Here is a 25,141-nt window from a genome sequence, read left to right as displayed (position 1 = left end):
AAATTTCAGATGTGCTTCTGCTACTGTTAGAGCCCAGTATCTACATTCTGGCAGTGTGATTTCAGGCCAATAGGGCAATCTGGCACTTTGCTGTCCCCAAGAGCATTCCACGAAGCTGTGACCAAAGTGTGCATCATGGTGGCCAGGAGACTTCATCCCTGACCGACTAAAGTGCTGAGGAAGATTGAAATCCATCGAAGCAGGTGCAGAGGGCGAGCGAGTATTCAGCGCCGTATACCAGCCTCTTTGCTCACTGGTGCCAGAGAAGGTGACTGCATGTGGCGGTCTCTCGATCACTGCTCCCAAAGTAAGGTACTTGCATTCGAATGATCACTCTTTCCCACGAAGCTGTTGGTGAATGCTGCTGGAGCAAGGTTTAATTGACGTGGATTGTAGATTTGGACTCTAATTCAGGTTTAGGATGTGTTCTACTTTCTAGTTCTAGTTCTGCCATCCTTTCTTATTACTTTTGGGCAATTCTTGAACCAGGGCAGCATGCAGATAATGAACATTGAGCTAAACTGTACTGAACTCTGCCCTTTGATTTTGTGTTGATATTCTGTGTTTTCAATTTTTTTTGGGTTGCCATTTGTGCGATTTTTTTTAGCATAGGGGTTGGGGAGGTTTGATGTTTTCTTTCTTGTTTTAGCCAGTTTCCAGGATACAAACTGAATTTACGTAAGAGTTAACTTTTTCCTCTGAATAATTTGTCATCAATTCATACTAACCTTCCTTTTAAAATTGTAAAAAATCAATTTACCTATTTGGGTGTAACAATTACCAAGAATTATAAACACCTATTTAATGAAAATTTTCTTACCTTACAGAATTTTGTAAAAAGGATACTATCAAACTGGTCGCCTTTTTCGTTATCCTTGATTGGCCGAATCAACTCTATTAAAATGAACATTTTACCTAAATTTATATACCTTTTTCAGGCATTACCTGTTTTTATTCCTAAATCTATTTTTGATTCTCTCAATTCTATTATATCTTCTTATATATGGAAAAACAAACATTCTCAACTAAATAAAGTTCATCTTCAAAAATCTAAAAAGAATGGAGGTTCAGCTTCACCAGATTTTAGGTTTTATTATTGAGAAGTCAATATACGAAATCTTACGTTTTGAACATATTAACCATGAGGACTGTCCGATATTGGTTTCTTTAGAAACTAACTCTGTTAATAAATCTTCTGTTATTTCTCTTCTTGGATCCTCACTCCCTTTATCTTTTGGTAAACTAACTGAAAATTTGGTAGTTAAACATGCTTTGAGGATCTGGGTACAATTTAGGTAATTCTTTGGTCTATTGAGATTTTCTTTGTCTAGTCCCATTTGTTTTAACTATTTTTTTAAACCTTTGATGACGGATTCAGTTTTTAAAGAATGGGATAGATTGGGTATTAAATGCTTCCAGGATTTGTTTGTGAGAGGAAGTTGTCTTTCGTTTGAGCAAATGTCAGCTAAATATAGTTCAACCAAAATTCTTTTTTTTTCAGTATTTACAAATTAGAGACTTTCTGTGTTCTCAACTATATACATTTCCTATATGTTCCGAAAAGGACTTAATAGATGTAATTTTTAATTTGAAACCTTTTTATAATGGTTCAATATCCAATATTTATAGTATGTTGCTAGGAATGAGAAATGCTCCTATAGATAAAATTAAAAATCTTTGGGAACAAGATTTACAGACTTCAAATTTCTGAGGATACTTGGAATGAAATTTTTTAAATTGGTTAACACTTCATCATTATGTGCCCGTCATTCCCTTTTACAATTTAAAGTGGTTCATAGGGCTCACATGTCTAAAGATAAGCTATCTCATCTTTATTTGGATATATCTCCTTTCTGTGATAAATGTAATAATGGAGAAGCTTCACTAATCCATATGTTTTGGACATGCCCGAGCCTTGAAAGATACTGGAAGGAAGTATTCCAAACTTTCTAGGTATTTTCAAGGTAAATTTTAAGCCTAACCCTTTGACCGCATTATTTGGTATTGTTGGAGGAAAAGACTTTATTTTGGAGACACCTGATTTGCATATTTTGGCTTTTCCTTCTCTTATAGCTAAGAGGGCGCTCTTGCTTAAATGAAAGGGTGCTATTCCGCCTACTCATTCTCAATGGTTACAGGATGTTATGTCATGCTTAAATTTAGAGAAGATCCGATGTTCAGTTTTTGAATCTAGCCAAGACTTTTATACATTGTGGGGGACCATTTTAAAGTTATTTTCAATATCTTTGATTTGTTGTAAAAGTACAAATTGTAGCTAATAATATATTTTATTATATTATGAGGGTTTTTCCCCATTTTCTTGCTTTTCCTAACAGCTCTGACTTTGGTAGTGGGTTTAGATTTTCTTTTCTGTATAATAAAATTATTATATTTCAATATAATGATTTAAATTTTTATGAATACAGTTATGTGACTGTAACTGTACTTTTAATACAATGTATTTGGTACTATTTTTTTTTTCTTTTGACTTATAATATATATCTCTGCGTACTCTGTATTCCTTTATGCAGAAACCAATAAAAATATTGAAAGAGATGTTTGATTTCTTTTTTGTAGAGATTGGCTCTATGGTGGCTCTTTGTTTCATGACTGTCTGTGGGGAAGACGAATTTCAGGGTTGTATACTCCATACATACTTTGATAATAAATGTACTTGAATCTTTGAATTATTATGTGCAGACATAATTCTACTCTGCTCACCTTAAATGACTGTTCGACATTAACTACTCTACTGATTGCAGTGTTACAGGATACTGCTAGCCTTGCATGTCAAAACTGTAACTATTAATTACTCCCTCAATGATTCACTTGTCCATTCGTTCCTCCCCAGTCTCCCTCCTGGCACTTATCCCTGCAAACGAACAAGTGCTACAGCTGCCTATTCACCTCTTCTCTCATCTCCATTCAGGGCCCCAAAAAGTCCTACCAGGTGAGGCAATAATTCACCTGCTAAACTGTTCGGCTCGCCTATTGTATCTGGTATTCCGGATGCAGCCTCCTCCACAATGTTCAGACTCAAAGTAGACCGGGGGGGGGGGACTGCTTTGTTGAGCAGGTTGAGCTCCATCTGCAACAAAGAGGATTTTCTGGTGGCCAACCATTTTAATTCCAATCCCATTCTGACATGCCAGTCCATGGACTCCTCTACATCCACCTGACTTCACGTATCATCTTTTAGCTTGTACTCCTCACACCTCCCCCCCACCCCCCCGCCACACACTGTTCTAGCTTCTTCCCACTTCCTTTCCAGTCTAGATGAAGGGTCTTAGTCCAAAACGTCAACTGCGTATTCATTTCCATAGATGCTTGACCTGCTGAGTCCCTACAGCATTTTGTGTGTGTTACTAGTAATTACCGTTTTCCTTGAGCCTCTTGTACTTCCCTTCTAATATTGTTCTATATTTTTTCTGTCATACAAAGGAAATATTAATGATGTTGTTTCCTGGATTCATCACCCTAGAAAGAATGTGAAATGTTAGCCAGTCATACTCTGCAATGATAACCTTTCAAAGTGCTTATGCATAGCTTTTCAGATCACCCTGTCCAACAGAATAATGTCTTCAGAAGCCTAATTACACTGCATTTTTACCTCTTCAATGCTAACAAGCGCTGAAACGGTTACTTTGATACTGGCTAGCATACTCATAGTAAGTAAAATACCTTTTTTTCACTTCCAGATCTGAGTTGAATTTGGTCCTTATTGGAAGATGAGATTTGTGACTTCTTTTCATTTTTACAAACCGTTCTTCTGCTTGAGATACTGTTTTCACCTACAATATATAGTCTTGTGTCAGATAAACATTCAAGAGGAATGGAAACATATAGTTGTGAAATCCATTGCACATATTCATTAAAAAGTTGTCAGTTTCCTTCTTTGCATTATTTCTTACCCCCTATCTATCGCATATATTGAATAAAGAGAACATAAGCACAGATGCAAGAAAAAGTTTGTGAACCCTTTGCCATTGCCTGGTTTTCTGCATTAATTACTTACAAAATAAGGTCTTATCTTCACCTAAGTTACAATAGAGAAACACAATCTGCCCAAACTAAAAACACACAAGTGATTACACACCTCATGAATGTATTGGACACATTGTTTAATCATTCACAGTCCAGGCTGGAAAAAGTATGCATTTAATAACTGGTAGAACCTCCTTTAGCAGCAATAACCTCTACCAAATGTTTCCTGTAGCTGCTGATCAGATTTGCGCATTGGCACGGAGAAATTTTAGATAATTCCTCCATAGAAAACTGTTTCAGTTCATCAGTATTTCTCGAATACCTTGCATGAAGAACCCTCTTCATGTCATGTCACAGCATCTCAATCAGATCGAGGACTTGGCCATTCCAAATCATAAATTTTCTTCTTTTGAAATCATTCTGTTGATTTACTCTTGTGTTTTGGATCATTGTCTTGCTGCATCATCCAGCTTCTATTAAGCTTTAGGTGACGGACTGGTATCCTGACATTCTCCTGAAAAATGTCTCAATACAATTTTGAATTCATTGTTCCCTCAATGACTGCAAGCTCTCCCAGCCCTAACGCAGCAAAGCAGCCCCAAACCATAATGCTCCTTCCACCATGCTTCACAGTTGAGATGAGATTTTGGTGTTGGTGTGCAGTGCCCTTTATCTTCCAAACATAGCAGTGTGCATTTCTGCCAAAAAGTTCAACTTTTGTCTCATTTGTCCACAGAACAATGACCCAGAGGCCATGGTGGCCTTTGAAAAACTTGAGACATGCAGTAATTTTTTTTTTGGAGAGCAGTGGTTTCTTTCCTGTGTGGTGTCCTTCCATGAACACCATTCTTATTCAGTGCTTTTCTTATAGTAGACACATGAACAGAGACTTCAGCAAGTTCTAGAGATTTCTGCAGGTCTTTTGTTGTTACCCTTGGGTTATTTTTCACCTCCTTCAGCATTGCACGATGTGCCTTTGGTGTGATCTTTGCAGAAAACGCCCACTCTTAGGAAGAGTAGCAATAGTACTGAATTTCCTCCATTTGTAGGTAATTTTTCTTACTGTGGACTTATGAACACTCAGGTCTTTAGAAATGCTTTTTCCAGCTTCATGCATCTCTACAATTCTTCTTCTAAGGTCCTCTGAAAGTTGTTTTGATTGCGGCATGGTGCACGTAAACAGATTATTCTTAAGAACAGGCTCTGTCAGTAACCTGACTTTGTGTCTTTTTTTTAATATAGGGCCGGGCACCTCTACAACCCACACCTCCAAACTCATCTCAAAGATTGTAATACCCAACTCCAAATAGCTTTTGTAGAAGGCATTACCCCCCAAAGGTCCACATACTTTTTTGAATGTAGACTGTGATTGTTTAAATGGCGTACTCAGTATTGATGAGAAGTACAACTGTTTGTCTGTTGTTAGTTGTTTGTCTATTATTGTGACTTAGATGAAAATCAGAAGACATTTTTTGAGTAATTAATGCAGAAAACCAGGTAGTTGCAAAGGGTTCACAAACTTTTTCTTGCAACTGTATTTCGCAGCTATAATTAATATGAATAAGAGAAATACCATCAAATTCCATAAAATAAACAAGAAAAAGACCATTCGGCTCCAAATGATTTATCTAAAGCTTGTAGTTTATACAGAGCATAATTACTTCACTCCATTCAATTCACAAGGCACAACTATATTTAAGAACCCAGATGCAGCAATGACATCTCGTGCTTTGGAAGTTACTATACCTTTAGTTAGACTACTTTGGTACAGCTAACCACTGATACCCATCTACCAATATAGGAAACTGCCCAGATAGAACTTGCTCATAGAGGAGGACAGATTTAATCTAGCCAAAATCCTTCTTTCAAAACAAACTAATGTTTTAAGTCTAAACTGGAGTAACTCCAAAGATAATATACATCTATCCTCAGACACGCAGACCACAACTGTACATGCCACAATAAAATGTGGACTCAAGACCTTGCACCATCTTAAAAGAACTTGTATATCTTTGATTTCTAACCTCTTTGCAAAGAAGGCCACAGTACAATTTGCTTTTCTAAATGCACATTGTAGTTGCATGTTTGTTGCACAATTTTCCTGAAACAATATACCCATATCTTCCTATACATAAATATATGCCATGTTCCTCCTGCTAAACAAAAACTTTTTTCTTTCCTAACAAAGTGCATTTTCCCTTACTCTATTAGTTACCACTTTCTTGTCAATAACCTTTTGCAGACTGCCCTCCTTCACCATTCGCTTTCCTTCATCAGGTAACTGTCTTAGGCACACATATATATAGCTAGGGTGCCCAAGAGCTTTGCATAGTACTACATGTATAACGTGCTTGTCAATATTAACAAGAACTTAAGACTTGCAGATACTGCTGTTTCCAGGGCAAATATAGAATGGAGATTAATGTCCTTCCATCATGTATATTCAAGGCAGAGGTTGATAGATTCTTGACTGGTCAGGGCATGAAAGGATACTGGGAGAAGGCAGGAGATCGGGGCCAAGAAGAAAATTGGATCAGCCATGATAAAATGGCAGAGCAGACTATGGTCAAATGGCCCAATTCTGCTCCTATTATCTTATGGTATTATTTTATATTCTAATCATTTCACTTATTGCATTCAGATCATCCCTAAGGAATCTGCAATAACATTTTGAATATGGAAAAAATTTCAGTGGTAGGCCAGCAGAAATTGTGCATGTTTGCAAATGGGGAGGCAAGCAATTTTGATGCTAAAAATATTAAGTGGGGGACATTCAGTGCCATACATCAAAATGTCAATTTGACTATGAGATGGTACAATGTGCACTTGGCAAAACACTGTTTCCAACAAGAAATACAGAACCCTTGATCCTATAGCACTGGGTTTCTCACAATACAGGCTATAATTATATAGAGCAAGCAAAATGCTATAAGCAAACATTTAAATAAAGCCAATCAAAGAAAAAAGCAATTGTGCATGAGTATTTTATTAAATAACAGTATTATGCAAAAGTTTGAGGCACATAATATTTTTATATACACACACACACACACACACACACACACACACACACACACAGCTGGAATACCTAAGATTTTTATGCAGTACTGTAGTTATTCTATGTATTGCACTGTACTGCTGCCACAAAATAAATCATGCCATATATAAGTGATGATTCTGATATGGGTCTCTTGTGAACTGAGAGGGGAATCATGGTTGAGGAAAGGGGAAGAGAAAGGGGTGGCAGCAGGAAGCACCCAAGAGACATTCTGTAATGATCAATAAACCAATTGTTTTGCAATCAAATGACTTTGCCTCGTGTCTCAGCACCCATGCCACCCGCCACCCTGGCACTCCGTTTCTGCCACCTGTTCCACACCCCACTTGCAGCGCTCCACCCTCACCATTCCCAACATCCTTTGCTCCTGCCAGACCTAGACAAATAAAGCACTGTGCAAAAGTTTTAAACACCCTAGTTACATATATGTGCCCACGACTTTTGCACAATACTACAACTCAGAAAACATCAGCAATATTTTAAGCATTTTCTTCATTTGAGTTTCTGTATTATCCAGTGAGGCATTCCCCATCATTATGTTTGACAATTGAGAGTAGGTATTTTCTGTGCCCTCTCTCAACTTGATATCTTTACTAGTGTTTGGTTACCAAAATTCCCACACATACAGATACCTGAATTAGGATAGGGCCTGCTTCACATTTAGTAAAATTGTGCCTGATTTTAACCTTGATTTTACATTCCAAAACTTAGCTTTCAAAAAATCATTTTTTGGCTTTGAATTTCTTGGAGATTGTTTCCATCACCCGGAGGATGAGCTCCAAAGACTAATGATCCTCACTGTCTTAAAAATATTATTTTAAAGCAGTGACCCTGGTTCTAGATTCTTCCATAGAAGGAAACATCTTCTCCATATTCGCCCTGCCAATCCCTTCAGGATTTTAAATATTTCAGTTAGTCCTCTCTCACTTAATTCTGGAAGGTACACCTTGAGCCAGTCATCATCAAACAATACAGTCCAATGAACTGATGCATTTACATCTCTCCTTGAGGAGGTCAGATGACTGAGCTTCCTCTTTTTGTTTTTGCATTTAATCTTCCCATAAATAAAAAATTTATTTATGTCATTAGAACACCAGGAGAGGCAGATCCTTTTGCACCACAAAGCTCTGCAATCTTTCATATGCATTTTAAAAAATTTATTCTGCTAAAATGGACAGTTTACCAGATCTTTGCCTACCCACTTCGCGGAACTGTATCATTTTGTAGTCCTTTTTAGTTCTCTTCACAATTTACTGAACTACCTAGTTTTTCCATTGGTACTTTAATCCAAGTTTATAAATTTATAAAATTCCTGAAAAACTAAGATCCCAACACCAGTCCCTGTGACACTCCATTTTTTATAACTTACCAATTAACAAATAGGTATTCATACCTGCTGTTTCCAGTTAGCCAACCAATCTTCCATGCATGCTAATGTTAGCTCTTACACCATGAGTTCTTATTCTAATAACCTTTGGTGACATCTCATAGACTTGCTACAATATCACCTAGGTGAATATCTATAAATATTTGGCCAGATTACCCAATCCGCTATCATAACTTGTCAAGTAAGGAGTGAAGGGGCAATACCTTATGACTGTTAGGTTATCAAACATTTGCCAGACCATCGAGCTAATATCAATTTTCACTCTACCAAATGAAAATGTTGTTGAGTCAAGAGAAACCAAAGGCTATGATTGAAACAGACAAGGCATAATATGACTCCCAACAAGACACCATGAGGAGCAACATTTAAAAAATGATCAGTGTTAATACTCTAAAAACAAAAGTGTACAGCAGGTTTTAAATAAACATTGAGGGCAACTGCAAAAGAAAAAAATAGCCATTTTGTAGTTCCTGCCTTGGACACACAACTTTAAATTTGGAAAACTGGGCCAAACAATATCACTGATGCACTCATCCTTCACATTCATAAATTTTCAAATTAGCAGAATAATATGAAGCAAAGTTGCTGAGAATACTTCTTATCATATGAAAATGTATTTCTCAAATTCAACTGCAACAAAACAATTTAACCTGTCGCAAATGCAAACAAAATTTGATTGTAGGTATATTAGAATCACAGAAATGGGCCCTTTTTTCCCTGGCCCATGTTATTCTCCCCAAATTTACGTCAACCTCCCCCCACCCCCGATTCTACAACTTATCAACATTCTAGTGGGTGATTTATAGTGCCCATTAGCACTGTGATACAGCAGCTCTATTAACTGCTCCACTGTGCTGCCCTATTAATAACCTTTTAACAAGCTTTCAAACGTGCGTAAATTTCAACAAAATGAAGGAAGGGAGATCATGCATACAGTGCTGTCGATATTGTTTTGGAGAGATTAGTATTTTCACTGACTGCACCCCCCTACCACCCCCACCCCAGGATTACTCTTGCAAAGTATGAAAGATGCTAGAAACACGAAAGAACACAGACAGTAATATACATGAAAAAACTTCAGCATTCAAAAATACCTATTTTTAATTATTGAAAGGAACCACACCCAAATAACTGATAAATGCAACATGATCACAACACTTAGATTACTTACCTAAACAACACTTCAAAGACTGTGGTACAGGACTATTTACCATTGTTTGAACATTCTTTGTACTTCTGGCTTCAGAGTGCTGAGAAGGCTGGAGGGAAGAATAATATTTAGTCAGTCTCTCAGAATTTACTAACGCAATCAAAAATCAAACTGAAACAAGCATCTAAAAGAATGCCAGCTGTAAGTAATTTGGATCCATTTGTCTTGAACCAGGGCTGCTTCAACTACCCCAAACATTAATTCCCTCCGTCGCTGGTGCATCATACCTACGGTGCATAACCTCTGCAAACCTAGCAGATTAGCACCTCCAAAACTTTCAACATCTGCCATCAAGGAAAAAGGACAATCCAGGTATGGGAGTCCCACTGGTTGTAAAGTATTATATTATTCATCTTTACTGGAGTTAATTCATGGAACTTATTATCAGGCAGCTCTGTGAGTCACCTTCACTAGAACAGCAGTGTTTCAGGACAGCACCTGGCTATGCAATGAGCAATAAATACTAGCCTTGCTAGTGACCAGCACATTCCCTCAATACTGAGAGAAAACTTAGACCAAAACATCCAAGTTTCAAGCAACTCAATTTGGATCTTATACGCAATTTAGACAATCTTGTTTCTCAAATAAAAGAAAGAGGAGTTTGGACTGCATGAGGGATGCAGATATTAACTGGAAGTGTATATTGTTTGAAAATCGAGGGTTGAAGACAGCACATTTGATTATCCTTTGCATAGTTCCAGGTAGCAAGAACAGAACTAAGACATTTACAAAGATGGGGGCCATCCAGCTAAAATAAGTGCAGAGTAGGAAATGCTTGTACCAAGGGAAGCAGTGTGTTTTCTCAACACTTAATAAATTGCACCAAAACTAATAGACAATAGATGCAGGAGTAAGCCAATTTGCCCTTCAAGCCAACACCACCATTCACCGTGACCATGGCTGATCATCCACAATCAGTACCCCGTTCCTGCCTTCTCCCCGTATCCCTCGTCTCCGCTATCTTTAAGACCTCTATCTAACTCTTTCTTGAAAGCATCCAGAGAATTGGCCTTCACTGCCTTCTGAGGCAGAGCATTCCACAGATCCACAACTCTCTGGGTGAAAAAGTTTTTTCTCAACTCCATTCTAAATGGCCTACCCCTTATTCTTAAACTGTGGCCTCTGGTTCTGGACTCCCCCAACATTAGGAACATGTTTCATGCCTCTAGCGTGCCCAATCCCTTAATAATCTTAGATGTTTCAATCAGATCCCTTCTCATCCTTCTAAATTCCAGTGTATACAAGCCCAGTCACTCCAATCTTTCAACATACGACAGTCCCACCATCCCAGGAATTAACCTCGTGAACCTACGCTGCACTCCCTCAATAGCAAGAATGTCCTTCCTCAAATTTGGAGACCAAAACTGCACACAACACTCCAGTTGTGGTTTCACCAGGGCCCTGTACAACTGCAGAAGGACCACTTTGCTCCTATACTCAACTACCCTTGTTATGAAGGCCAACATGCCATTAGCTTTCTTCACTGCCTGCTGTACCTATATGCTTGCTTTCAGTGACTGATGATAAGTGAATGATCATTTGGCATTTCAAAATTCGCAAATATTTTAAGGAGCTCATTATATAGTTGTAACAATTTTTGTTATTCATCTTACATCCCAGTCAGACATTAATAGTTAGTTAGAAATGGTGATCACAGCCCAAGTTAAACAATCTCCTTGGATTCACCTAAAAAGGGTTTACTGAAAATCACCAAGGTTGCATTACTTAGGCACTAAAATTTCAAGCAGACACTAACTGAACTTAAACACGAGACTCCTCAGATGCTGGAAATCCAGAGCAACACATACAAAATGCTAGAGGAACTCAGCTGGTCAGGTAGCATCTACGGAGACCAATAGTCAACGTTTTGGACCAAGACTGTCAGGAGTGCTAAAGGATCTTTGCCAAAAATATCCACCGAGCCTGACTGAGTTTGTTTTTAGTAGACAAATGACACAGAGAAAATGTTTTAGGATTTCAAAATTATCACTAACTACGTAAAATTTTCCTGTGCCCACAACTCAATTTGTTGCTCAAATCATGCTGCACTAAGAAGTTAAGAGTAATTAAAGACTCTTTGCTGCCAACATAAAAGATAATTCACAGATGGCATCTGTAAACAGATAGAATAATTTTCATTTTAAGTCTTTCAACTTTTCTTGCCTGAGCCTTCAAAACTGTTAAATCTTGACATAAACTACTCTAATGCTCAACAGAATATTTGCCTATTACCTCCTTTACCTGGCATGATACTTTGGTGACCAAGGCCATTTATGTATTTTTTTTAAATTAAGACCATCATCCCAGAAAGGTTAATTACTTGGCTCCACCTATTTCTCAGTCACAATGTGTTTTCAAATAATACCATGCGGCATGATGTATTATAATTATAATTTATAATTTGTTATTATACAACTGATCAGATGATTCATTTTCTTTTAAACTAGTCAGACACTATTAGCCATTGACTGACCTGTCACTTCTACTTCTTTTTCATTCATTCTATAGTGCCTGCCATATTGTGGTTTTTGAGAAACTTTCAGAATAATTACTAAACAATTCCTCTGTTGCAGCACTGGAAATCTGTTTGCTCTGTTTTACAGAAAGGAATATTAATCTTAATCACATTCATTCGGAACGTGCACAAACTTTGGAACTACCCATTCATTCTTTAATTGCGTTCGATTCATCTCACTTCCAACTTTAAGAATGACATATTTTGAAATTGTACTTTGCATGTGCAATACCATGTTTAATGATCAAGGCCAGATTTCTCAATAGTGCACAGCATTTATGGTCACAGTCTCACAGCTTGAATTGATAGCAAGTTTTAACATTTAGCCTCTTACATACATGAGCGATAGAATTGGCAAAATGGAGGGATGGCAATGTATTTCCAAGTCAGCGTGATTAGGAAATGGAAATGAACTTGCATATCTTGTACCAATTACTTTCACCTTTCCCTTCAGGATGGTACAAGACTGCAAGTTTTGGAATATGCTTTTAAAAAAGCAGCAGTGGAGTACGATTGCAATATATTATAAATATTATAAACTCTAGCCACGATGTGCTGGTGATGGGAGTGTGTGAACGTTGAGGGTGGTGCACATGCAAAATGATTAGGGTGTGTTTCAGAAGTATTAACAACCTATATTTATTTCCCCAATAATGTTAAAGGTGCTATATATTAATCAAAATTTCATTCTCAGCTACACAATAGGGTCAATAATTAAAAACTTAGTCAAAAAAGTTTTTAAAAAGCATCAAAATGTTGAGTGTTTGAGTGGAAATTCTGGAGCTGAGGGCATGCATGGATAGTGGAAGCTACACTTGACATAGGACAATCTATTTACACAGAAATAATATCCAACATGTTTTGTTTAAGATTTTGGTCAACAGAAATTTTTTTTTGAAAAACACAATGAATGTTGGCACTTGTAAGGAAAGTGACAGTGACATCTCAGCCTAAAGTTAGCTGCAGTGTTTTGCAGGCATGATGACCTATGGGGGAGGCAACATGGGTTATGTGAAAGCAATGATCTTCCAAGCATCCCTATAGAGGAATATTTTAATTTTAGTTGTGTAAATGGGATACAAGGAGCTGGACATCTAACTTTAACCTCATGATTTGTGACCTCAGAACCTTCAACCCTTCAGACATAAAAAAATTTACTGAATATCTTACTTTCCAGTGATACTATTCTCTTTCAAGTGTCTACTAAATTTCTTTAAACCTCATTTATATTTCTTCTCATGAAAGAACCTGACTACAATATGTTGTAAGAAGCAATATAGAAATTAAAATTTGGTTTAGAAGACGTGTTTTTCCATAATAACTAAATTTCAGCCCTATATTTAAAACATAATTGAGGACAGGAGGAAGGAAAAAAAATCTCTGCATACAGTTTTTGGACATCCAAGTATTTAGAATGCTCTCATAATAAAGCACATCATAGTGTTGATTAGTTGGGTAGAAAGTAGCAATTTAATCCAGAGAAATGTGATGGAATCCATTTAAAGAGGTCCAATAAAGAAAGAGGATATATAGTAAAGGAAGGATATATAGTGGTACTGAAGCACCTTGGAATATATATCCGTATTTCCTCAAAGGGCAGCAGAATCAGTTCATAAGATGGTTAAAGAAGTAAAAACGATACCTTATAACCAAAGTATAAAACTTCCTTGTTCAGAAGTTATTGTGGAAGTAACGTTTTTTTTTACTCTAAGACCCTCATCATCCAGGACACATCCTCTGAGTTACTACCATTGTGGAGGAGGTATAGTATCCTGAAGATCCACATTCAATGTTTTAAGAACAGCTTCTTCCCTTAAGCGATCAAATTTCTGACCAGTCCATGAATCTATGAACACCACTGCACTATGTCTTTTGCACAGTTCATTTACTTTTTATTCACATAATTTTTATTCTGCCGTACTACAACCAATTTCATGACATATGTCAGTGATAAGCATGATTCTGAATCACACTTAATACAGTAATCTGTACTGGAAGAGCTGTGACCTGATTATTGTTGGAAGGAAGGATTATAACAGAGAGCTCATTCTTAAATGGCACACACAGGGTGGAGTAAAAGGCTGTTTTCTGCACCATAAACTATAATTCAGTGAAGAAACAAGTATTGTACTCAAAGAACCAGCTGCACATACATGTTCAGGGAAAGGCTATTAGAATAATTTTAAATGTTTTTTCATTTGGTACTGTTGTTTCAAGGTTTCAGTGAGTCTCAATGTGAGGATGTTGTCTGAACAGAAAACGTGTTTCTACACTGTTTACTACTACATACATTGCTTGCAAAAACACGAGCTTCTATTTAATAATATTTACTTCACTTGTTAATACAAACGTGGAGGCCAAAAATTAAATGGCAGAACATTCATATCATGTAAGTTTGACCTGTGTGGAAAAAAACTTAAAAGGTAAATGATTTTTAAAAAATGTCAAAGCACATGCCTTAAATGAATGAAGGCTCCGTTTAAATTTCTTCTTTGGAATAAACAGCTGATCAAAATCTTCTGTTGATTCCAACAGCTTCTTAGTAGGCTTTCTCTGTCGTTTTCCTTCAGCATTTCCTATAGTAGAGCAAGCAATTTTATTGTAACACTTCTGTATTCTAAATCATATAGAATCTACATAATTTTAAATGTAGAAAGAAAATATTTAAGTTTACTTATTTTCTAAGTGTAAAAGTTTAATCACAAAACAGCCATGTTGCATTTGATGCTAAAAATAAGACCGAATGCAGATAAAAATCATTGCATCATAAATGGGAAACAACCGGGAAATACAGTTCATTTGATATTAAAGGGCAGTTCTTTGATCTAAATTCCTACTATTGGGGATATTGTGATTAGTACAATCTTGGTCACACTTTGCAAAATCTCACCTTTGATTCTACCAAGAATGTCACATCAAAAATACAGATGACCTACCTTATGGTCACCTTTCTTTCAAGTACTACCATCATAAAAATAATCTCTCTCCAAAAAGGTTTTTAATTTCATGTGATTGCCCTGTTATCAGAAGGATATGGAGGCACTGGAGAGTGTCCAGAAAAGATTTTTGAGAATAGTTGTGGGATAAGGGACCATACTTACAGGGGGTAGAAGGGAGAGGCTGGGATTGTTTTCTTTGAAGAGAAGGTTGAGGAGAGATCTGAAAGTATATAAAATGTTGAGAGATTGAGACAGTGGATAGTGGAACACTGTTCCCTTTGAAGTAAAAAATAAGAGGTCACAGATATTAAAAAAAGGGGAAGAACTCACTGAAAGAAAACACTTTGCTTTGTGCAGATGTGCTGTAAACAGGTACTGCAGCTTTCAAGAGTGTTAAAAACATGATAGGGAATTATTTGCAAGTCTATGGAGAAGGGGCCAGAGGTGGAACTAGTTGAGTTGCTCTGATAAAAGTGGCAATAGAAACAGTGGTCTCGTACTGGGCAGTAACCATTCCATGAGAATCACAATTCCAAATTTCCCCTACTGTATTCTAATGGAGTGTTTCTGCAAAGAATTCAAAAAGGTTCATATTTCATGTACCTTTGTCAACTCAAGGACAAATAAATGAGCATCAATATAGCATTACAGGCAGTTTACTACTACAAGAACAACTGGCATTGTAAACTAAATAATCATAGTTATTTTCATTATTTGGAGCATAGCAGAACTTCAGTCCATAAAAGCACATACCTGTGGCAGCCAAAAAAAATACACTGAATGCACTAAGAATGTAGATGCTGTAATCTATTACAGGAGGAACTCAGTCAGTAAGGTATCACAAAGTCAGGAGTACCTCAGTTCCACTCTGGTAGTGGCACACACTTGTTTAAAGAGCTCATCAACATACTATCAAACAGCAGGTGCCATGAAAGCACAGGCAAGGCTACTTGCCGTCTCAAATGGTATCTCTTCACAATCAGCAAAAATATCACTCTAGAACAGCCTGAATTCCTCAAACAGCAGAGATGTCTGCTGAAGAGATTACTGTTCACCACGTGCAAAGATGTCAGTAGCCTGCAGTTTTCCAAAAGAATTATTGCGCCTATTGATTAAATGAAAGTAAATCTGCAACAAGTTTCTGTAAAAGCTTTTTCTGTAATTTGTTTACTCTACTAAACAAATGGCCACAACACAAACGACAAATCAATTCCTTTTCTTCCCTTTCCCCATTTTATCTTCTATTGTGCCACACTCAAGGCAGAGCAGATACCTGTGCTTTTATTTAGTAAGGTGGCAGATGATACCTATGTAGGTTCAAATGCTATGAGGTCTCAAGAAAGATTATCAATGCTGTTCAAATAGTGAGCACTTCATAACTCTGCTGCAGAAATGTGAGACTGATTCCATACCTACCATATAAATATACGGATAAAATAAATGACTGGTTGGTTCTTCTCTTCCAAACTTTGCTACTATATGGGCTTGATACTGCACTATTTAAATGAAGGACTCCTACAAAAGGTTGAAAGATATTAACAAAGTAGAAGTGCAAGCTGTTGCAACTACAAAAAGGCACTCCTTCACTGGTTCATCACATCTGCAAGCTCTTCAGAGTTGGATCAACAGATCAGTTTATGAGTGTCTGCAGTGATTGCTTGAATGTAAAAATAGTCACATTTAAGCTTGAAGAGAACATAAATTTATTATCCTGGACAGGTGATGACAGGGCAAGTGGGTCTACAAATAGGGATGACAGCTTCAGATTATTGGGGATAACAAGAATTGGACAAGAATAAATTTCACCAAAGGATGGTGAACCTATGGAATAGAAGGCAGGGGAAGTCAAATAACTATTTAAACATGGTAAATATATATTTTAAACACAAAAGACAACAAAGAGCATGAGGAGAGAGCAGGAATACTGTATTGTGAAAGAGGATCATCAATGGTTGCTTTGAATGGTAGCACAGGTGTAAAGGGCCCATTTTTTCTTGCTCTTATTTTCTATTTTTAAGCCAAAAACAGAATATATAATGATTGAGACTTAAATTTTGGGCATGATAAGCAAGTATGCAATAAAATTGAACATGTGGGTGACAAGGAATGCTTTTGACTGGAAAAGAACAAGGTGGATTCAGTGGGCAGAAAGTCAGCAAATGCAGTGAAGTAAGATTTGTTCTACTCTGCTACTCTATTTTTCAATGGGAACATTCACTAAGAGCATAGTGGTAAAATAAATGATGAATTCCAAGTTTCTTGCATAACTTCTCAATTATCACATGGTATCATTGCATAATCAAGGTCAGGCCTGGGATTTGTGACTTTTGCATCCAACTTGTTGCAGGATGTTAAATCAGCTCATTTACCCCCGAGTAAAGCTACCACATGTCCTCAAACAACGCCATTTCAATCAACAGACAAAACAATAATCTAGATCTGCACCTTGTAACCTTCAAAGTTTCTTTTCTTAAAAATATCCTTTTGAGTCAAATTCCCTTATTATTTCCAACTCTCCTGCTACAAATGTGCATCAATTTCCTAAACCTTTGTTAGATACTTCAAACTCAGTACTTAGAAATTGGCAATTTTATGCTAAAATATGGAATTAAACTTGAAACTGATTTGCATCTTTGGAAAGGAACCTTTTTGTTTATTATTGAAGATAATTCTAAAAGCAAAAGAGCATAAGCTGTAACTTCAAACTCTGAAATTAACTTTACCAAATAGTACATATGGCAATTTTGAGTTTCATGCATAACTTGAGATTGCTGCATGTTTAGGTTAATTTCAAAATAAAAAAGATAATTTATAGACATATAATAAATCCAGAGATTGTTCTTAGCCTTTCCAGAATTACATTTTCATTTTGCAAAGTTTTGAAATCATTTCAATCTAAAGCTTATGTAGAATATTGTGAAAAACGTTTTTACCAGGTGAAGAGGTCAGTTGTGTAAGTATTGCTTCTGATTTAGCCTCAAGTGGTGCTGGAGTATGCAGATTGGTTCTACGATGCCATCGCTTCTGTAGAGGAGTATTTTTTTTACATTCTTGTGAATCTGCTTGTGGTGGAGCAGTTGAGGGAGCAGGTTGCTCTACTGGCAAGGACTGGAGATATTCTGTGGCTGGAATAGATGAGCCCTCGTTTGCAGATGAAGACTGGAACAGTTCCTTTTCTAATAAAGACTGGGACTGATATTCCGCAGTATGGGAAGGTGACGGATTTGCTGTAGAAACAGGCAGGCACCCTGCTTCCACAACAGTGCAATGGTGTTGTTCTCCTACTGGCGTGGACTGGAATAAATCATCTGCAGGAATGACCTGTGATTGTTCCCTCTTAGGAATGGACTGCAATGACTCCATTCCTGATGTGGTCTTGGATTTTCCTAATTCATTTCTGGACTGAAGGTCTGTAACATGCCTGGTCTGGGAGATCTGTACCATAGGAATGGGCCGCACACCCTCACCGCCAGGCACCGACTGCGCACCCTCAGCGCCAGGCACCGACTGCGCACCCTCAGCGCCAGTGCATTGTTTCAGCATAGGTTTCAATGGAGTTGGTTTTACTGCTGACGTAGAGAGAACAAGTTGTGAAACATCTTGGGCTGCCACAGGTGTGGGCAAAGCTTGACAATGAATAGATTGTGACAAGACTGAATCTGCTACAAGTTTAGATGGAGTTGTCTTCGGAGTAGAGGATTTCTCGGGGTGAGTCAAATTCTTTTTACATTGTTGTCTTTTTGATTCATTCTGGCAGCTTCTAAAGTCCTGTGTTTCCGTTTGACGAGTTTTTCCTAAACAGTGTGATGTGCCCTTTGAAATAAAATAATCATTATTGTCTAAATGTTTAAAGACAAAACTACAAAAAAGACCAAACAGAAAATGCAGATGTTATCACAAATGTAACACTAAATGTATGCTACTGGCATAAAAGCTGAACCATAACTTGCTGACCTGTTCAAAAAGGAAATGAACTTGTATTGACATGACACACACAAAATGCTGGTGGAACACAGCAGGCCAGGCAGCATCTATAAGGAGAAGCACTGTCGACATTTTAGGCCGAGACCCTTCGTCCTGACACGTTGACAGTGCTTCTCCTTATAGATGCTGCCTGGCCTGCTGTGTTCCACCAACATTTTGTGTGTGTTGTTTGAATTTCCAGCATCTGCAGATTTCCTCGTGTTTGTATTGACATGATTTTTTTCAATGCAGTAAAATTCCCCAAAGCTTCAATAGCATATCAGCCAACAAACGCTGACAGTGAGAACCTATTGATATGGGGGGGGGGGGGGGGGGGCAGGTTAAGGAGTTGGAGTAGGGACAGTGTGAAGGGGAAAGAGAATAAAGGGAGGGGTAGATGACAAGGAGACATAAGTGCGCAGATGCTGGAAATTTAAAATATACACAGAAAAAGTTGTAAATATTCAGCAAGTCAATCAGAAGCCGAGGAAAGAGAAACGGAGTTAGCATCTTCAGTCTGAAATGTCAACTCCATTTGTTTCTGCAGATGCTGCCTTATTAACCAATAGTTCCTCTTTTATTATCTATTCTGCTGTTTGCTCACTGACACCATTTCATACCAAGAAGAATCTCAACAACCAAAGATTGCACACATATAGGGACGGCTGCATACCTGGTGAAAGGGAGGTTTCAGTTTCTTTTTTGGAATAAACAATTGTCCATAATCTTCTGTCGATTCCAACAGTTTTTTACTGGGTTTCCTTTGACGCTTGCCTTCAGTGATTTAAAGAAGAATTAAGCTTATGTTAAAATTATTGACACAATAGTGTTACCAAATTTTCTTTGTATACACTATAATCACATATTATTTTCAGTTAACTACTACAGAGATCCAACGTAACAAGCTCATTTACCCCCATCTACCTTGTCTCGAGTCAACCGCAGGTCCAGTACAGTGGTTAAAATATAGCAAACACAGGAGTCACCTGTTGAATCAGTAAGGTCAGGGGTCACATGCTATTTTCATGTTGAGGGCTAACAGTCCTTTCTGTTACGAAATTGGTCAGGGTTTACATTTTCTGCCATTAACTTCACAGGTGTGCAGTCACCACTCCATAAAACTTCAAGGCAGCCATATGCAAATTCATATGCCAATACAGCCCACCGCACTCTAGTGAAGAAAATGATTATCTTGCTTTTGGACAGTGCCTCCATAACAGCATGAATGCAGAAGTGACACATGGCAGGTGTCAACCGTCATGGTCACTGAAACGTGAAATAACCAAGAGACTAAAAGAATTCATACCAATAGTCTTGATTTCTAAATTTTGTTAGCACATGGCATGCAGTGCCGCCCCTCAATTTATTAACCACCACACATAATATAAAAATACCTAATTATCTTTACTGCTAAATGAAGCAGCGAATGATTTTTTTTTACAACCTGAGAGCAGCAGGATGTTTTCACAGGAAATGCCTCATGCCATTTTGAGAACATGTGACAATGGATGATGCATTTTGAAATCCTCACAGACCTGGTGTACACATCAATACTTGAACAGTAGATTTACTGATTAAATGAATGTTACATGTATAACTCCAAAAAGGATATAAAGAAAATTGTCATCCTTATTGCACCATCAAAAGTCTCACTGAGAGAATGATTATTTTCCTTTCCCTGGTCTTTTATGAACATATACTTAAGGTTATAATTTCATGTTCACATTTCCTATGATATACGTGAGGTATAATACTCATTCTTATTTTTCAATTGTTGTATTAAAATATTATTAATAATTTTGAACAGGTTTTCTAAAATGCTTCAATTTTAGAAAATGGTAGTGTCAAAATGAAAACAGATCTTTATAAATAAATTAAAATTATAAAACACAAAATTGGTTGCAGAAGTATTCAACCCATTTCTTATGACATCCCAAATCATTGTTGCTGCAGCCAACTGGTTTTAGAAATCACTAATTAAGTTAAATGGAGATCATCATGTACAGTCAAAGAGTTTCAACTGATTATAGTAAAAAATACACCTGTATCTGGAAGCTCCAATTGCTGGACCTATAAACTCATTTACTCAATATTTATTGCATATTTATTTATTATTAAATATTTTTTTGTTTTGTATTTGAACAGTCTGGTGTCTTTTGCATATTGGTTGTTGTCTACTCTACTGAGTCCAGACTTACACTGATTCTATTGTGTTTCTTGTATTTGCTGTGAACATCTGCAAGCAAATGAAACTCAAGTGACCTATATATATTTGATAATAAATTTACTTTAAACTTTGGAGGGTCAAAAGTCTCAATAAACTACAGCACCCTATGGGCGTACTTTCCCCTCTTCCATCTTGCTGCAGATACTTTATCCCAATTAAGATATCTTCATGTGGTTGGATAATCTACCACACTGAATTCTAAAAGCAGTTTTCTCAAGGTATGCAAGGATTCTACATTCCAGCTATATGTACTTCACTTGGTAACCCTTCTGATATCACCTGAATGAGAGATCATTCCTCTCAATATGCAACTTTAATTGAATATAACCCCTTCCACATCTTTCATAAAATTGAAGTTTCTAAACTCACCACAGGATTGGGAACATTCTTTACCTAATGGAAAGATCTGTTTTAGTTCGGTAATACTGGACTGTGCAGGTTCCATTCTTTTCCATACTTTTGGTTCAGCTTTCTCTTCAACATTGTGGGTGAGAACCAGCTCATCCATCTGCTGTATACAATGATCTGTATCCTGTGTACCTAACTGTGAATAAAGCATATGCACCAAAAATTACTAAATTACAAAAACTTAATTATTAATAAATAGGGACATAAATGATATTTTAAAGTTAATTCCAATTAAAATGACATTGTTCCTCAATGAACCTAAAAATGAACTTTATAAGCATGGAATAATCTCTAAATCCTTTCATTTGTTACTAGCTTAGAGCAACTCAAATGAAAGATACCCATTTAGTCAAAATATACATTAGCTGTCAGAAGTCCACACCATCTCATTCTAGGAGCTCAGCTCCAGAGACATGTACTTCCAGTGTAATAGTGCACAAAGAACCACAACTTATGCTGGAACTAAGAAATAGCAATGCACAGAAAACACAGAGTCATTTACAGGACTCAAAATATTTGTAGCAACATAGAGCATGATACAACTTTGAAAACCAAAGGTGCATTTAACAAGGTTAATATAATAATCATGGTGACATTACATACAGTACTGTGCAAAAGTCTTAGGCACATATATATAGCTAGGGTACCTAACACAGGCCTGTATTTGTCAATGTGGAATGACATGGGAGGGGTGTAAGACAGGTGGCAGAGAATGAGTTTCAGGGGCGGGGGGTGATGCAAGTGCAGACACACCCAGCCCCGTGACAGCAGGTAAGGTAATTTGATTCCAAACAAATGGTTTAGTGATCATTACAAAAAGTCTCTCTGGTGTTTCCCACTCTGTCCCCTCTCCTTTGCATTTTTCCTAACCATGATTCGCCTTTCCCTACCCCTTTCCCAGTCTCAGTCCATAATATAGACCCATATCAAATCAGCTTTAACATCACTTACATGCATTACAAAGTATAAAAGATAAATCAGCATGGTTAATTGGGAAGTAATTATATCATAAAAACGTAACATTTGAAAAATTAATACACAGCTTACAACAAATATACATCATTATAAGGCACTACAGTAGTAATGAAAAATGTGGTCTACTCATAGCTAACAGACAGAGATACCATTCAAAGGCAAAAGCTTATAAAACTACGAAGGAATGGTAAAAATTTGTGCAGGCACTTAATGCTACTGACTTATTGCTCTGCTGATCTGGATTCCATCAGGACTTTTGGTGCTCTATGTAGAGACAGCAGGCTTTCCAGTGAGCCTGAGCTCTGCTTTCTTCTGAAACCTCAAAGGTCTGCTGGTTAGTAGACTGACTACTATAAAGAACTCAGTCATTGTAAATTAATCCTGATGGATAGCCATCGTGGCTGATCCCGAATCCCACTCAACTCAATACACTTCCCTTCTCACCATACCCTTTGATGCCCTGGCCGATCAGGAAATTATCAACTTTCGCCTTAGTTATACCCATGGACTTGGCCTCCATAGCAGTCTGTGACAGAGCATTCCACAAATTCACCACTCTCTGGCTGAAAGATTTTCTCCTTACCTCTGCTCTAAAAGATAGCCCCTCAATTTTGAGACTGTGCCCTATAGTTCTGGATACCTCTACCACAGGAAACATCCCCTCCACATCCACTCTATCTAATCCTTTCAACATTCGGTATGCATGACTATGAGGAGACTAATGCACAGGCAGCCACCACACATTTCTTGAGAGATCAGGGTCAAAGTCTAGTAGGAGTGCAAGTTAATTGGGGAATCTTCATTGTTGCAGCCTTCCTCCACCTTTAACTGCAGTTGGTTGCTGTGTCATTTTCCGTCAGCTCCACATTGGTTGAATCGTTTTTTTGTCTGGAACCTCCCCCTTGACCTCACCATCCTGGGCAATTCCACCAGGAGCTAAACGCCAGAAGGCTTTGCTCTTGAGATCTCAGGAACTCACAAACTTCTCCACCACGATAAGGTAATGATCCTCAGAGAAGAAGGGGAATGAGATTGCTTTAAGAGCTGGCATAAACCCAATGGGGCAGACAGCTTCCTCCAATATTAGGAAAACTGAAACCAAACAATTGAAAAAGAACAAAAAGGAAAGTCAGCAAGCCAGCTTGAAACAAATGCAGACCACCAATACACAAAAACAAAAAAAGATTAAAAGTTAATGTGGATCAACTGCAGTCTGGAAGAGGAAAAATAGAAACTACAGAATACAAATGTCATGTGTACTTAGCCCCCTACTCTACTCACTTTACACTTATGACTGGGGCTAAGAATAGCTCCAATGCCATTTTTAAGTTTGCTGATGACTCAAAGGTGGTGATGAATCAGCATATACAAAGGAAGTTGAAAATCTGGCAGAATGTTGTCATAACTAATTTGCATCGTCCAAATTTTCATTTTCATTGTAACATTCAGATGGTTGTTGATACCTTCAAATTCTTCAAAATTTCTAACTTGAGGTAGTGAAATCACTTCATTTTCTCTCCTAGCCACTTCTGGCAAATTGTCTTACAGCTTGTTACTCATCAACTATCAGTGACAAAAATCACTGCTTTTTAAATAAAAACACATGCAACTGATGTCATTTAAAAACTGTTCACTTGAAGCATGTGTAGAGTCCGACAGCCACACAACATGCATGTAACTGACACTAGTTAAAAACAGTCTGACTGTCTCCTGTCCAAATTAAGCAGCACAGTGACCCAAATAAAAGGATATATTAGCTATTTTCTCGATTAGTTTTTGTTCTTTAAAAATTATCCCAAATAAGCAGCTGTCCCAATTAACCAAACTGAATGTACTAAATTTAAAAAGGGCAAAGTTCAATTAGTAAAATGTGTTCAGAATTATCACTCCACTGAACTTAACTGACTAAAAAAAATGTGAGAACAAGGCAAGAGCTGCAATTTCACATAAATAATCTATATTATAAATGGGGCATTTCTGATGCCCTTAACAATTATCATTGCAAATTATCAGGGGTTCTCCTGGATCAAATACTTTAATAAACCTGTACTGCAGGATCTAATTAGTGTTGGGATGAATAGGGCAGAATTCTATTTTCAAAACTGATAATTGTTGATTAACCTTCAAAGAATAGTTCAAAGAAAAACTATTTCCATCATTAGTAATAAAAGCAACACACACAAAATGCTGGATGAGCTCAGTATGTCAGGCAGCATCTATGGAGACGAATATTTAGTCAACATTTTGGGCCGAGACCCTTCTTCAAGACTGAGAAGGAAGGGGGTAGATGCCAGAAAAAAAAGGTGGGGAGAAGGGAAAGAGGCTAGTTGGAAGGTAATAATTCAGGTGGGTGGAAAAGGTCAAGAGCTGGAGAGGAAGGAATCTGATGGAGAGGAGAGTGGACTATAAGAGAAAGGGAAAGGGACATGGGGAAATAATAGGTAGGTGAGAAGAAGTAGAAAGTCAGAGTGGGGA

At 37.3% G+C, this 25,141-nt stretch overlaps 1 protein-coding gene across 5 annotated transcripts in view; it reads right to left on the bottom strand.

The window, feature by feature from the left end:
• The window catches only part of LOC132405366 (histone-lysine N-methyltransferase NSD2-like), a 215,892-nt gene that overhangs the window by 93,118 nt on the left and 97,633 nt on the right, over positions 1–25,141 (bottom strand). For all 5 annotated transcript variants that reach the window (XM_059990117.1, XM_059990116.1, XM_059990115.1 and 2 more), the window contains 6 exons: positions 21,677–21,827; positions 19,730–19,830; positions 18,027–18,906; positions 14,612–14,730; positions 9,601–9,688; positions 3,682–3,791 (listed from right to left, as the gene is read on the bottom strand). In XM_059990117.1, the coding sequence (XP_059846100.1) occupies positions 3,682–3,791; positions 9,601–9,688; positions 14,612–14,730; positions 18,027–18,906; positions 19,730–19,830; positions 21,677–21,827 (1,449 nt within the window). The remainder of the gene's footprint in view (positions 1–3,681; positions 3,792–9,600; positions 9,689–14,611; positions 14,731–18,026; positions 18,907–19,729; positions 19,831–21,676; positions 21,828–25,141) is intronic.

Source organism: Hypanus sabinus, chromosome 15, assembly GCF_030144855.1.
Source record: "Hypanus sabinus isolate sHypSab1 chromosome 15, sHypSab1.hap1, whole genome shotgun sequence".
Classification (NCBI taxonomy): Eukaryota; Metazoa; Chordata; class Chondrichthyes; order Myliobatiformes; family Dasyatidae; genus Hypanus; species Hypanus sabinus.
The sequence above is the reverse complement of the archived record's forward strand: the minus strand, read 5'-3'. Positions and strand labels throughout refer to the sequence as shown.